Genomic DNA, 14,835 nt, shown 5'->3' with positions numbered 1-14,835 from the left:
GCATATATACCCAGGTTCAGTCGTACTCAGCCGGTTTTCGAACGAAATGGTCCTTTCCGTGTGTGCGTTTACCCGGCAACCAGCACTTTCTCCTTCGTTTTCTCACCACTCGAGTCTCATTGCCTCGAAGCCTGCAGCCAGCACGTGACTAAGCCGTTGAGAATGTGCACACTTGCTGCCGATCCTTGCATCGTGAGATAAAGAAAATTAGCAGGACTCGGTCGGTGAATGCACACATGCTCTCAGTCAAACACGAACGGGGACGGTGGCAGGGCCGGGTAAATCCGGCCACATCGAGGGGTGGTCTGTACACTCGCCTGACTCCCGCGAGACGGCGCCGATCGCGGGGCCACGTGGGCGGCTCCGGCCGAGCCCGCGATCCGATCGCACGGCCCACGCGCCGCCCGCGGCCAGCCCACATAACCTCAACCTCCTCCTCAAATACGCGCCACTCCTCGCCCTCTTCTCCCGCACACCCCCCCTCCCCGCGCGCACACAGCTCAGGAGCCGAGAGATCACGCGATCCCATCGGCCGAGGCCAATGGCGTCCTCCGAGCTCACCTACCGCGGCCAGCAGGCGGCGGCGGCTGCCGACGGCGCGCACGGCGCGGCCGAGAGCAAGCCGCGGACCAGGCAGCAGCTGCCGCAGCCGCTCCGGTACGTGCTGGGCGAGCAGCGTCTCGTCTTCTCCCTGGTCGGCATGGCCCTCGCCACCCTCCTCTTCCTCCTCCTCTCCCCCTCCACCACCACCACCACCCCGTCCACCAGCGTGGCGCACCTGGCGGCGGTGGGGCTGGCGTCGCGGCAGTACCAGTCGGGCGGCGGGGGACGGATGGCGTTCGAGGAGTCCGGCACCGGCGGACGCCACGGCCGCGTGCCGCTGGGGCTGAAGCGCAAGGGCCTGCGGGTGGTGGTGACCGGCGGGGCCGGGTTCGTGGGCAGCCACCTGGTGGACCGGCTGCTGGCGCGCGGGGACAGCGTGATCGTGGTCGACAACTTCTTCACGGGGCGCAAGGAGAACGTGGCGCACCACGCCGGGAACCCCAACTTCGAGATGATCCGGCACGACGTCGTCGAGCCGATCCTGCTGGAGGTGGACCAGATCTACCACCTCGCCTGCCCGGCCTCCCCCGTGCACTACAAGTTCAACCCCGTCAAGACCATCAAGACCAACGTGGTGGGCACGCTCAACATGCTCGGCCTCGCCAAGCGCGTCGGCGCGCGCTTCCTCCTCACCAGCACCAGCGAGGTCTACGGCGACCCCCTCCAGCACCCCCAGGTCGAGACCTACTGGGGCAACGTCAACCCCATCGGTACGTCACCACATCTATCTTCTCTCCTATCCTATCCTATCTAGAGCCGCCGCCGCCATCGCCGCCGTCCTCGTCTATCTGTGGGAGCACACGGGATGCATGGGGAAAAGACAGAAATGCTGCCGTCGTCCTCTCCTCTTTCTGAACAGAAGTATTTGTGCAGGCGTGCGGAGTTGCTACGACGAGGGCAAGAGGACGGCGGAGACGCTGACCATGGACTACCACCGCGGCGCCAACCTCGAGGTTCGTGCCCGGCCCTGCTTTAATCATTCGCCACTCACTCACTCAGCAACCTCGACTTTGCTGGAAACGAAAGCATCCTCTGCACCTTTTCTTTCCTTTATTAGTAGGCAAAAAATGATAATCATGGCAGCTATTACTAGCATCGGATCATCATGCAAATGTAGATATTAAACGAAGATAATTAGGGTAATTTCGCGTGGTTAACTGATTTACAACTAATCTGCGTGTGTGCTGGCAGGTGAGGATCGCTCGGATCTTCAACACCTACGGGCCGCGCATGTGCATCGACGATGGCCGGGTCGTCAGCAACTTCGTCGCTCAGGTGAGAAAGAGTAACCTAATTACCCATGCACAAGCATGCACGCTTCCACGTAACTTCCCTTTTTTCCCGCTTTACTTGGCTTAGTCGTAGCTAGGCTTCTCCCACTAGCACTAGTCTAATACTATCATTTTTTTCGATCTAGATCTACGATAGGAATTGATTAGTGGTATGCTACCTCGATCTTGTAATTTGTAAACTTCCATTCCCATCTAGCGCGCCGGTGAACCCGCAGCCCCACATGCATGCAAGTCTACCGAGTCAGTAGTACCATTCTATATTACTCTACTTGTGTTTTCTAGTTGTTCATCATATAGCTTTAGTTTCTTCTAGTTGTTCATTTGTGACATACTACCTCAAAAATACTCTTTTTTCAAAAGGCAGTGCATTATTAGTTAAGAAATAATAGAGTCATTGCAGTCGCGCGAGGCCAGTTGCGTCACGCGATCGAGGCGGCATTGCACCTAGCAACACACCACCACGGATGCTCCAAAAATAGTCGCCATCGATGATAACGTTTATCGTCGAAGGCATAAAAGCCTCCCGCTTTCCGTTGGGGCCTTGGTGGTATCTTTGTGAGGTCGTGTTCCATGTGTCAGGGGTTTGCGGGTGTAGCATGTTAAGAGCTTATTTCCATCCGCTTATGGAGCCTATGGAAATAATAAGTCACTACGGGCACGCGAGGCCAGATGGACACGCGGGATGGCACTGTACCGAGCAACACACCACCACGCATACTCCAAAAAGTAGTCTTCAGTGATACTCCTCTGTTTCATAATGTAGCGCATACAAACTTTTGGTCAGGAGTGCCGGTTATCGGGGAAGACATAAACCCTCCCCCTTTGCCTAGACTCGTAGATTTTTGTTTAGGAAATTTCTACCTACATGATTCATCATTTCTTGTTTCGTTTATCCTCTGGCTAGCTAGGCTTTGCTGATGGGGGGACACACACGCAATGAGCGGACCAAGTGTTTGGTTTGTTGATTCGTCCCAGGGTCCAAACCACGTGCTATCGTGCGTGGCAAAAGCAGCGCAGAATTAAACTAAGCTAGATGGAGAAACTTTGACAAGTGGACGCCACGTTCCAACTCTCATTTTCTTAATTCCAACTCTCATTTTCTTAATCCCAAGCAGCTGACACGAAGCACCCCCCTAGTTAAAACCTGCTTTATTATGAACTTGACACGATTCTTTACACGCCAAAGTTACATGTGTGTGTGTGTGGTGGAAGAGATGATAACATTAGCACGAAGATCAGTCGCGCACCCACACCCACACGGCTAGATGAAGAAACCAGCGATGCTTAGCCAGTGAAAGCGCATAGGCATGGCACGATTTTGTCCTTGATGTTAACAACTGCTAATGGTGACATTGTGTCGATTGATTTTTGATTGATGTAGGTAGCATCGGTGTACTGTATGTATATGCACGGGGTGTACGTGTGTGATGTAAACAACTGCTAATATATGGTGACACTGGGTTGATTTATGATTGATTGGTGCAGGCGCTGAGGAAGGAGCCCCTGACGGTGTACGGCGACGGCAAGCAGACGAGGAGCTTCCAGTACGTCTCCGATCTGGTAAGCTCTCCCTCTCACCAACACACACCGCCGGCCACAAGTCAAGATTCACATGTGCACACGCACGCACGTTCCCTTGCTGGTGGCTCCGCCGCATGCTTTTCCCTTCCATTACAAGCCTCAACAGCAGCACGGTTTTCATTAATCGATCGGTTGGTTCATCGACCGTGCAGCTGAGGCTAAGCTAATTCAGTTGCAGTTGATTCGCATGTGCTCGGTCATGGTAGCACAGTTTGCTTTGCAATGCAACATTTTTCATCTTCATTTTACTAGGCGTTTGAGGCCCGTTTGAGGCGTCCATCTGGATCAGATTTTCGTTCCCAGGCAGGCGTTTGAGTCCGGTTTGGAGCGGACGGTGTAGATGCTTTGATGCCGCCATGCCAATGCTACACCTAGCTACACGTGTTGGCGTCTCCGGTCCAGAGACGCGAATGCGTACGTGGGTGCTGTTACAGTCGTCCGTCCGTGCTCCCAACGGCACGCGGCTGTGGCGCTGCTACGTCGGTTAGGTCGGGGTGGTCCAAGTCCCAACCATTTTCCATTTGGCGCTGGTGCCTGCCTTGCCTACTCAAGTACAGAGTCGCCGAGTTGCTAGCACTTTTTTGTTTTGGCCTTGGACCACGTACCCTACTGACACGGACCGAGTTGGCTCGATCGATCATCAGCTGGGCCTCGCCGGTAATTGTCCCGGCCGAGGCCGTGGACCTCTTGCATCGCTGTGCCCTGTGCTACCGCTAGTGTGGTCTCTCTCTCCCGTACCGTACGTTGCTGCTTCGACTTCGACGGGAAGCAATGTGTAATTTAGATGAAACTGCACGAACGAAGGGTCGTTAACGGACGGCCGAGGCAGATGGCGCACCGTACGCATCGATCTGGACCACGCACGCACGCAGGTGCAGGTGTTTCCAAACTGGTTGGTGCACTGTTGCTGCCCATGGACACGGCAACATCTCCATCACCCTTTTTGGCTCCCGGGAACAGCATGATCGAGCCCCTTTGTCGTTGAACCACGACGAGTCCCCACTGTTCCATCGACCAAGAGTGCCGTGTCATGTCACGTCCATGCCGTCGTCCTTGCCAGATTGGTACCTCAGAGCTCGGTGTCATGGCATCCATGGGTGAATCTCGTGGTTTTACCAAGGAAGTGTTTTGTTGTAGTGTCTAAAATGCATGTGTGATGGTGCAGGTGGAGGGTCTGATGAAGCTGATGGAGGGGGACCACGTGGGGCCCTTCAACCTGGGGAACCCGGGGGAGTTCACCATGCTGGAGCTGGCCAAGGTGGTGCAGGACACCATCGACCCCAACGCGCGCATCGAGTTCCGGGCAAACACCGCCGACGACCCGCACAAGCGCAAGCCCGACATCACCAAGGCCAAGGAGCTGCTCGGGTGGGAGCCCAAGGTGGCGCTCCGGAACGGCCTCCCGCTCATGGTCCAGGACTTCCGCGCCCGCATCTTCGGCGACCAGAAGCAGCAGCAACCCGACGGCGCCGAGTAGTGATCGCCCGTCGACGCACCGCCGCGCCGCGGGGCGGTGCCATTTCATCATCTTGTTATGTAGGATGGATTTGTTGAGGGGGGAGGAAGAAACATGTGAAAGTAACAGCAGGGATACCGGAAATGAATGAATGAAACCGGGGAATATACACCATCATATCCACTGTGTAGTTTCTTAGCGTCATGTATCATGGGTGAAGTAGTTAGCTGGTTCCGCCAAGAGCAAGCCGTGCCCGAAATTCGTTTGCTCGCATTCTTCTAATTTTACATCATGTTGGGAATTTTCCAAGTTGATCTCTATACTACTTACTGGTTCATGGTTAATTGCATCACCACCCTGTTTAAGATTTGGTTGTGCAAAGTGCAGACGAGCAAAGATAATAGCATTTGCCAGTAAATGCTTCTGCTCGTGTACGTGAAGGCCAGGAAGGAAATGGCACGTGAATTTTGAAACCAATCCAAACATGTGCAGCAGCTATCCACCATGCGTGTTCACCTGCTGGAGGTTTGGTTCAAGATATGGGTGCGCGAAGTTCAGACAAACAAAGATGCAATAGAACCGGACCACCAGCATCACATTCACACGGTGATAATAATTATTACCAAAGATAACATTCACGCAGCATCGTAATTTACCCGGAACATCGACAACATAAGTTAGTAACACGCATAATGCGCTCCAGGGGAACAGGAATAAGCGACTGGTGCTACAGAGAATGGTACCAATCTAGAGTCATATTACCGCCAAAAGAGTACATAAGGGTGCAGGACGATTAGCATCCAAACAATCACAGGCTTGGTATAGCCCTGAGTGAACTACAAGCACTGGTTATCCGGTAGATTACACGCTTACACCTTTCGGATGAGGAGGAACAGCCTTTGATCCAGCTCGAGGTTAGCAGCACTTGAAGGATCGCCTTTGAGCAACATCAGGAGGCCGCCAAAAGATGCATAGATCTCCCTGGAGAGAGGAAAAGGTGGGTAAAATCATTAGAATAGTTGCACGAGTGAATTGGTCAAATCACTTGGTTGAGTTTGAGATATACAGGTGTAAAAGGTGTAGGTTCGGTTTGAGATATAAAAATAGGCATTCTGAGTTGCACTTCTACTGCATGGTGTGAATGTGTGATTCACATAATACAACTAGCCAAGCATGCTTATATATGGCTCAAAAACGAGAAAAGACCGTCAACACACCTATATCCATTTCATAAGAAAAATGAGCTCCTTTTGCAGATATTTAACAATATTTCTAGTAAGTACAAACTATAAGCGAGGAATATCAAATATGTAAAACCAAATCCTTCAATCAGCCCTTCAACAGATGGAACTTTGCTCTTTGTATGAGACTATGAGTTGCACCAAAGATTTCCACATGAGAACAGCCCAATGCCCATGGCATTATTTCATTTGTACTAACATTTCAAGGGAAAGCAGCCGAGCTTCATCTTGGACCGTGTATATAGCATCAGGCTACTCAGTAACAATCAAATTAAGCAATCCCAAAACCAACCCCTTATCTTGGACCATGTATATACACTAGGTTACAATTACATCAAGCAATTTGAACTGCCGCACCCCACCCACCCATTATCTTTGACCATGTATACATCAGGTTACTCACTAACACTCAAAGGAAGCAATCTCAAACACCACCCCTTATATTGGAGTATATTCACCAGGTTACTCAGTAATACGCGCATCAAGCAATCTCAACACCCCTCCCCCACCCACACAGGATTGTATGGACATGCATTAAGAAGCTAGGATTTTTTTTGAACATATTAAGAAGCTAGGATTAAGGAGCTGAAGGGCAAATAAGAGAATCATTATGCACTCTCAAACTCATGAGCTTCAGCAACATGGTTATAGGGCAAATTCTTCATCAGCTATATGAAGGTAAGAAATCAATCCCACATTAAATCATATATTACTCAAACATATCGCATAAATCAAATCCTGCAAGATTAAAAACCCACACAAAATCACTAATCTAGAGTTCAGAGAAGTCATACACTTTAGTAGGTCCTTTATCCTTGCTGGAATTGTCCTCTGAAATCTTGTAAAGCTTTCCATGCATGACATAGTCATACTTGTCAGCAAGTGTTTTCCTACCAGCCTGAAAGAAGGAAAGAAATAACATGAGCTTCCTGGGTATCAGCCCCTAAACATGCGTCCTCCACGAAGACAAGTCCATGTAAGACAATAACAACATTTTAGGCAACTATCACATCATTCAGCTGCCAAATTATTTCATGATCAAACTTCTAAGAACCAGGTCATGTTACCTGTGTATAGTAGCCAGTGTCTGGGGTCCCGTCCAGATTCAGTGTAGGAGCTAAAACCATGGTGAACTTGTCACCCATATGCATTGGGTAGACATCGGTTGCGATATCTAATTGCATGTACATCTCCAACTGCTCACTTCTAGCCTCGATGCGATTAACTGCACACCGATGTGGAAAGGTAAATGTTTCGGTTCAGTAATCATCTGCAGCTACGAGGTTGCACAAAGTGTCGCTATGATGTTAAGTGTTAACAGTCCAGGATTCCAAACATTGTAGAGCACTGCGAACTGGGTAGGCATAAATAAATTCCAAGGTTTAAATCTCAAAAGGCCTAGCGCTTACTTGCACTTAATCTGCACATAATTGCGCACAAGCATGTGCTTTTGGTCAGAAAAGCGCAAGGCGGTGGCGAAGCGCACAATTAACGCCAAGCGCTTTTTTTGAACCATGATAAATTATGTTGCTAGGTAGTAACTGCTAGCAGCAACTCCAAGAGACGGACAGGCATAATGAGCAGCATGATTCGGCGGAGCAAAGCACCGCGCAGTAGAACAGTAACTGTAAATTCACCATGCATAACAGCCAGGGCGAATTACCTCTGTCGAACTTCTTGCCATCGGGGTCGATCCTGGTCACGTGGAAGATGTCCTCGAAGAGATGCTCGGCCATTTTTCCTGCCCAAGGAGAGCACGAACTTCAGTTATGCAATAATAAACTTGATAAGACTAAGAGAGAGCACAGCAACCCTAGCATCCTGCCGATTGTGGTTCTCAGATAATCCACACAAGTGAATCCTAACCCGCGCTCTCCAAACAGACAAAGAAAAAGCGGCCCCCGAATCCTAAATCAAGAAGCGGCGCAGCCTAGCCCCCCAAGAAGCCGAGAATAAGCACCCACGCCCGCCCACGGATCGGTCGGGCCCGACGGCGGCGAGGAGAGGCGAGGCCAGGCGAGCCGGGCCGGTAGAAGGAGGGAGAGAGGGAGGGGGGGGGTCGACCTGAAGCGCCGGGGAGGAGCCGGCGCGGATCGCCTGGGTTGCGCTGCGGGGAGCGGAGGCGATGTGGGGAGTGGCAGGAGAGGAAAAACAGAGGGTTTGGGCAGAGCTTCGGCCTTTGGGGTGTAGTGGAGCGAGACTGGTGGGTAGGGTTTCTGCCATGGACGGGCCGTTCGTGGGCTAGGGCCTGGGCCCGGGCCGCTGCACGTCGCCCTGTCTTTCTTAAAAAAATGTCGTCTTTGGTGTGAAAATAATATTATTGTTGAACGAATCAAAAAAAAAGTTGTTTTTCGTTCTTCCCTTTCCTTTTCCAAATGTGTGCTCAGGTCACAGAACTCTGTCAAACCAAATCACGATTAATCTCAACATTCCAGGCATTATATGTACTATTATTGTAGGTCCCAATGTAGTACTTAACAGGTGATATTCCTGTGAAATCTTGAACAATAAACGCACAACACAAAATACGAAATCGTTCATGTCAAACATTAAACCTGAGAAATCAAAAGCAAAATCAAATGTGTATGTTGGATGTTTCATGCGAAACATGGGTAACAACATGCATCACAACTCACACAATTTTGCTTTTGCTTCAATGTATATCTCCATCTCAGTAATGGTTACAAGATCACAACAGAAACAATGAGCAAATTCAGCACACATTGGCTGCTTACTCTGAGGTCAGAGCTATAGTTCTATTGAGCAGCCTTTCGACTTTCTTAGCACCTTCTGATCTTCTGACACCTGGTTCTATGGCCCGAGCCTTCTCTTCAGCAGATCTAATACAGGTGGCCTTGGGTCATTTTCCTTCCGGATAAGAGTACAGGCTGCTGCAATTGAAGTCGGTATTCTACGGCTGGACAGCTTCTAGGAGTTTCTCATAAACTTGCCGCGCAGACAAATCCTCAACCTAAATAAAGGCAAGGTGTTTTTGTACAAGAGAACAATCAATAGATGGAACCAGAAGATTGCTGGAAAATATATAATGAACTACTCCTTATTAATATGTGAAATGTTGAGTCAACTGACTGCTAACAGAAAGTTGGCACATTAATATGTTCCTAAAATGAGACATGAGAAATGGGAACTTACAATCAGAAGCTTTGATTTATTATTCCATCCCCTTTGAAGGGTCATCTGACTCAATCTTAAGCCAAGCACCTGATTACATAAATTGTCAGACCAAATATGTTCAGGTGAGAAGTTTGATCACCTTATAAAATCTATACCCATACAGGTACCAAGGTAAACAAACACTACAACATTGAAATGTCTCAAATACTGCCAAGAATTAAGATTGAAGAAAGTGACCTTTCCCATAAATTCTAGCAACTCGTTGTTGGCCTCCCCCCGAGCAGCAGGGGCAGCTACTGCTACTCGAACATCGTCAGCGTTCACTCCTGATAAGAATAAATACAATTGTCACGTCTTCTTTTCTCTTGGTAACTGAAATGATACTGATTCCTCTTAGTACTGTCCGGTTTATTATGTTATAGAGGAGAGCAGCGGTGCTTAGTTGCATTCGTTTAAACAACAAATTTACTACAAGATTAACACAACGTACTTGTTATTGCTGAACGTTGTGCTCGGTCTTCTACTTCAATGGCAACTTGGACAAGTCCACCTTGCAACTGTGTTATGCAAGGGGGTACAGGCGCATCCTACAGTTTCCATGGTCTGTTAGCTTACAAAATAATAAAACAGATTGGAAAGATCAAAGGAAGTTCCATCACGCTTACATGTGGATTTGTCTCAGCCGCCACCGAACTCAGTGCTCCATCAACAACATATATATAAGGAGCAAGCTCCAAATCTTCCTCCGATCGGTAGCAAACAAAAAGGTCGCATCCCACACAGGTCATGCGAAACTGCTTTTCGAGCTTTCCTTCTCCACTGCGTCAGAGATACTTACATTATATAATCAGCAAAAATGTAGTCCACTGCAACAATGGAATCACTTAAGACAAATGACCCTTGGGTGGTTACTACAAATGAGTATTCACATGAAAACTGTGGATGGTGTAGAAGGATTCACATATTTCAAAGTACAGAATATATCTATAAATCTGATACAGGGAAAATTGATTCTAACAGTAGCACTAGCTCTATACTGATTGCAGGTCATAGTTACTGACCCGCAAGAGTTGATATGTACATGCATGTGCTGTGTTGCAGGGCGTGCCATTAAAAGAGATGAGTTAGTTAATTAGCAAAAAGGTAGTACTCCCTCGTAAACTAATATAAGACTTTTTAGACCACTAGAGTAGTGATCTAAAAAGTTGTATAGTAGTTTACAGAGGGAGTACATCCTATGGTCCTACTGCAGGTGTTGTTAATTGGTGTTTGAGAGATAAAATACTATGATCTGTTGTGTTCATGTCTCCTCTTATCTTTTTTCTCTGGGCAATTTTTTTATAGAAGATTCAATCTTTAAATGTGTCCTCATTAAAATTATTCATTTGCAAGTTGGCTACTGTTATGCAATAAAAAGTTGTGTAAGTTTACCCTGAGTTGATGCAGCTACCACTGGATTTTCTTCTCAAAAACAATTGTGCACACTTAAGATCGCAGCACTCATATCATGGGTACATACGACGTGATAATAGATAAAGTGGCAAATTTCACCAGGGTAGTGAGCATACATAACATCGCGTTACCAAGGTGTAATATTGTCTATCAATTGTGCAATGATATTAGAAAACATGGGATTCGACTCAAGTACCTAACAATAACAAAGTTACAAGATATGATTAGTATACCGTTTCAACAAGATTTTTCCTGCATCTTTCACATTTAATCTCGCAAGATGCTTTGCCTTATCTAGAACATGTGCTCGGTCGGTCTTCCTCTTTGGCATTTTCTGCAATAGGGTATCTTTATAACAAACACATCAGAACTGATTTTATAGCAGATACTTAAGTATTAACAGGGCACATCGAATACAACAATCTTGAAAGTAGTCAATGTCAGAAAGGAATTTCAACTTAGCAATTTAAAATTGCTATCACTAGCTAGATTTAACTGCTAATCATATGAAACAACACAATTATAAACAAGAAAAAATGACAAGATTCAAAGTGAGGACAAAAAGGCGAAAAGTCCGATTAATCAGTTAATCAGCTACTCGGTGACCCTCCGAGGAGGGATTAATTGGCCAGTTAATAGGCGGATTTTTTGGACAATGCAAACAAGTTATTGTGGTTTGATCTGTGACAAATTACAAACATAGCTCAGTACAGCTTTCTACTATTCCAAGGAACCATCTATGGCAAGCTCAGCTAAGAGAAAACTCATATTACTAGTATTAATTAAGCTCAGAAGAACAAGGGTGAAATTCAAAGTTCACAATGCTGACACACAAACGAAGAAAACCTCCTAGCAAGCTGAATCCCTTTAGCTACTCATGTTCTTGATTATGAACGATGCGGATCCTTGAGATGCAATTTCACCACCGGTAAAGTCGGGGAGACCTGATCCCGCTCCTCCCACAGCGGTTTTGGCGGCAGTGGTGATAGTGGGGTGGTTGTGCGGTGCTTGACATTGCATCTTTCATGCTTCTTTGATTTGAAGTCTGCTGTGGTCTTCCCCAATCCCCCAGAGCAGGTCACACTGGATCTGTCTCACTCGGTGTTTTTGCGGGGAGGGCACGCGGCGGGGACATTTTTTCGTTGGCATTCGTTGCTGGGGGTTAGTGCCCTTTGCATCTAGTTTTCGTGCAGTTTACCTAAGGGCTTCTTTCATCCAGAGGAATTTCATAGGAAATTTTGCAGGATTTAGATCCTTAGGAATTTTTCCTACATAGGTTTGGTTCGTGAGATTGGAATCCTTATGAAAACTTCCAAAGGATTGCTTTGCCCTCTGTTTTGGAGGAAAATTTCCATCCACTGAAACCTCCTTTTACAATTCCTTTGTTCTTGATGTGGCATCAAACACTATTTTATCCAAATTCGTATAGTTTCCAAATCATGTAGGATTGAAGAGAGCATGCCACTCAAATCCTATATTGTTTTCCTATTCCTGTGTTTTGAAGATCCTGCGAATCAAAGAGGCCCTAATTAACCTCGATTATACTCTTCTTAACACACAGGCAGGGCTCCTGCAGGGTTATCTAATAAGAAAGAAAAAAAGACTGCCACTTCGTTGACAAGAATCCCCACTCGGTGCTTCAGCTAGAAAGAACAACATTAGCCTAGAACATCCGGAGGGACTTCTCAGATCTGTTAAAACTAACCGAAAGCCTCCAGATACAAGCCCACGCTGCAACGAAGAGGAACCAAGAAAGGGGGGCGTGAGGGAGAAGGAGCCGACTGACCAGTGATGAGGACGTGGGAGGCGCAGTGCTTGCAGTAGTAGACGAAGAGGTCGGACTCGGGGCCCTCCGGCAGCGCGTCCTCGCTCGAGTACGTGTGGGTCGTCCGCTTAGGCATCTTCCCTCTCGCTTTCTCCGCTGCTGCGGTCGGCGGCGAACCGGAGCGGCGTCAGGGCGTGGGGCGGTGGGTGGGCGGGCTCTCGGGCACGGCTGCTCAGGCGGCGGCAATCGAGTAGGGGATCTGCGTCGTAGGCGAGGAGACGAGGGGGGAGATGACGTAGAGGCGGCGGGGCGGAGGCCGAGACGGAGAGGAGGGGGCCGGCGGGCCGCGTTGTTGGCTCGGTCGGACTGGGGAAAGTTGGGGCTGTTTGGTTGGCTTACGGAAAAGGCGGCCTAGGCTTGGATTCTGAAGATTTGAGATCAGGATTGCTTTTCTTTTTTTAACACTGTATAATCAAAGTCACTCACGTACACGAGCATACACTCATCCCTGTAAATGTGCACATGCACGCCTTACCCTGCGAGCACTTCCGAAAAACTGAACCAGCATAGCATCTTGAGATTTTATGAAGTCAGGCGCCTCGCAGTCAATGGAACGTCTACTCGCACTGAACGAACATCGCCGAAAGTCTAAAATAAATTCAGAAATAATGCGAGCACCAATGTCAAGTTTAGAACTTGAACCCTAATTGCCTGAGATATCACCGTCCTACTAACCATCCAACCACATGCCGATTCGCTGATGTCAGGGTTGTTGCGTGCCAAGACTTGATTGGTATATAGATGGTCTCATAATGGATCCTACCTCATTATTTCTTAGTGCCGTGTTATTTTTAATAAGGCCTAATTATCAACAGTAATATAGGATGATTTTATAGTCAACTACACAAAAAAAGTCTCATATTTCGATATAGAGGGAGTTGTTGTTTTCAGTTAAAAAACGGTTACACCCTCAGATCCATATTAATTGTTGTTGATCTAGAGAGTAGTTGTTGTTCAACTGGTATATAAATGGTCTAATGATGGACTCTACGTACAGAATTAGTTTGTTAGGTGACGTTGCTCGGCTGGTGCCGATGTAGTCATCACGAATAAAAGTTTCAGGTCACCGCCTCAATGTGTTCCTACGATGTCTTCAAGGAGCCATCGTTTGTGTCCAAGCAAAACCTTGATGACTGTGAAAGTCTTGTCGAAGGTCTTGTTTCTTCCTCTCTGTCCACATCAGGTCGGTGGTTCCTCCAGCGTTATCGGTCATCGCGGAGTCGAAAGTGTTTGTATTGGAGGTGGCTAGCACCGTCACTAGTCTCATTTGAGAGATGGTACACTGAGAGTTTCTTAGGCCTCTTACTAATTGGGACGCCTGAAAGTGCAATCTTGCCTTTTAAGTATGTTTCGATGTTGGGACTAATCACATTTGCTAAGTGTATCCCATGTTTTAGTCCATGTGATACAACCGGTTGTAAGTGTACCGATTACAATAACGACGCACAAGCTAATGGTCGGGATCAAGTTGTTGCTGCACCATTAGAAATCACAGTGGGCGATGTACATGTTTCAACCTGTCTACGGCAGAAATACAAAGACGTCGATGAGCTAGTCGCCGTTACGTCCAGGCATGCAACATCGTGCAATGATCAGAACAAGTTGAGACAAACAACGATTACATTGGTCAATCAGGAAAGTACACACGAGCAAACTAGAGGAGCAAGCCTGGAGCTGACCAGATGCATCATTGTCTTCATGCTAAAACAGACTAGTACTTGCACGTATAGTACAAAGGGAGTTTGTTTTTATCTTTTGGAGGAAAGAGACCAGCCAAGGATTGATAGATATGCATGCAGGTTACGTACGTTGGTCAGAGATAAAACAACAAATATATTTGTTGATTTCTTTGCACGATTCTCCAGAACAAGGGTTCGAATTATTTTCTTATTTCGTCCACGCAAGAAGAAGGGTGGTCTACCCTTTAACAAACCAATCATGAAGATACGTGACTGTTTAAACTTATGTGATATTGGATGGGGTCCACCAACAGAGCAGTTAGATGTCTACGCACAAGTTCAAAAGAGTCCAGGTCAATCTTTTGTAAGGATTATATTGCTAGAATATAAAGCATATAATCTTTTAGTATTATTTAAATATGGCGTCCGATCCAGGTTTCCTTTCTTTGTTTTCCGTGAGTTTTAGTCCGGGAGCTTGCTTTCCAAGTCAGGATAGATGTTCTGGCTGCTATATAAAGCCATAGTGTGTTGCTGTAAAAATCAGGTTATATTTTATGAATAAACATGATGT

General features: G+C 47.4%; 3 protein-coding genes across 4 annotated transcripts; 1 reads left to right on the top strand and 2 right to left on the bottom strand.

Moving 5' to 3' along the window:
• Window positions 1–458: 458 nt before the first annotated feature.
• On the top strand, window positions 459–5,281 carry LOC125535688 (UDP-glucuronic acid decarboxylase 4-like). The gene is made up of 5 exons (XM_048698754.1): window positions 459–1,313; window positions 1,477–1,556; window positions 1,795–1,878; window positions 3,381–3,455; window positions 4,642–5,281. Exons 1-5 carry the CDS (start codon window positions 542–544, stop codon window positions 4,951–4,953), a joined length of 1,323 nt encoding a protein of 440 aa, XP_048554711.1. The 5' UTR covers window positions 459–541; the 3' UTR covers window positions 4,954–5,281.
• Window positions 5,282–5,525: 244 nt separating this feature from the next.
• On the bottom strand, window positions 5,526–8,387 carry LOC125535690 (DNA-directed RNA polymerases II, IV and V subunit 8B-like). Its single transcript, XM_048698755.1, has 5 exons — window positions 8,238–8,387; window positions 7,837–7,914; window positions 7,241–7,398; window positions 6,968–7,071; window positions 5,526–5,913 (listed from the first exon to the last, which is right to left on the bottom strand). The coding sequence occupies exons 2-5, from the start codon at window positions 7,907–7,909 to the stop codon at window positions 5,802–5,804; spliced, it is 447 nt and encodes a 148-aa protein (XP_048554712.1). The 5' UTR covers window positions 7,910–7,914; window positions 8,238–8,387; the 3' UTR covers window positions 5,526–5,801.
• A 312-nt stretch (window positions 8,388–8,699) lies between these two features.
• On the bottom strand, window positions 8,700–12,909 carry LOC125535687 (UPF0235 protein At5g63440). 2 transcript variants are annotated; one of them, XM_048698752.1, is made up of 7 exons: window positions 12,547–12,909; window positions 10,994–11,108; window positions 9,974–10,127; window positions 9,799–9,895; window positions 9,546–9,634; window positions 9,327–9,395; window positions 8,700–9,144 (listed from the first exon to the last, which is right to left on the bottom strand). In XM_048698752.1, the coding sequence occupies exons 1-7, from the start codon at window positions 12,659–12,661 to the stop codon at window positions 9,085–9,087; spliced, it is 699 nt and encodes a 232-aa protein (XP_048554709.1). In that variant the 5' UTR covers window positions 12,662–12,909; the 3' UTR covers window positions 8,700–9,084. The 2 variants fall into 2 exon arrangements, with proteins under 2 accessions (XP_048554709.1, XP_048554710.1); XM_048698753.1 differs by having other exon boundaries at window positions 10,994–11,094; window positions 12,547–12,679.
• Between the last annotated feature and the right edge of the window lie 1,926 nt (window positions 12,910–14,835).

Source organism: Triticum urartu, chromosome 2, assembly GCF_003073215.2.
Source record: "Triticum urartu cultivar G1812 chromosome 2, Tu2.1, whole genome shotgun sequence".
NCBI lineage: Eukaryota > Viridiplantae > Streptophyta > Magnoliopsida > Poales > Poaceae > Triticum > Triticum urartu.
This window is presented reverse-complemented; position numbering and strand designations above follow the sequence as displayed.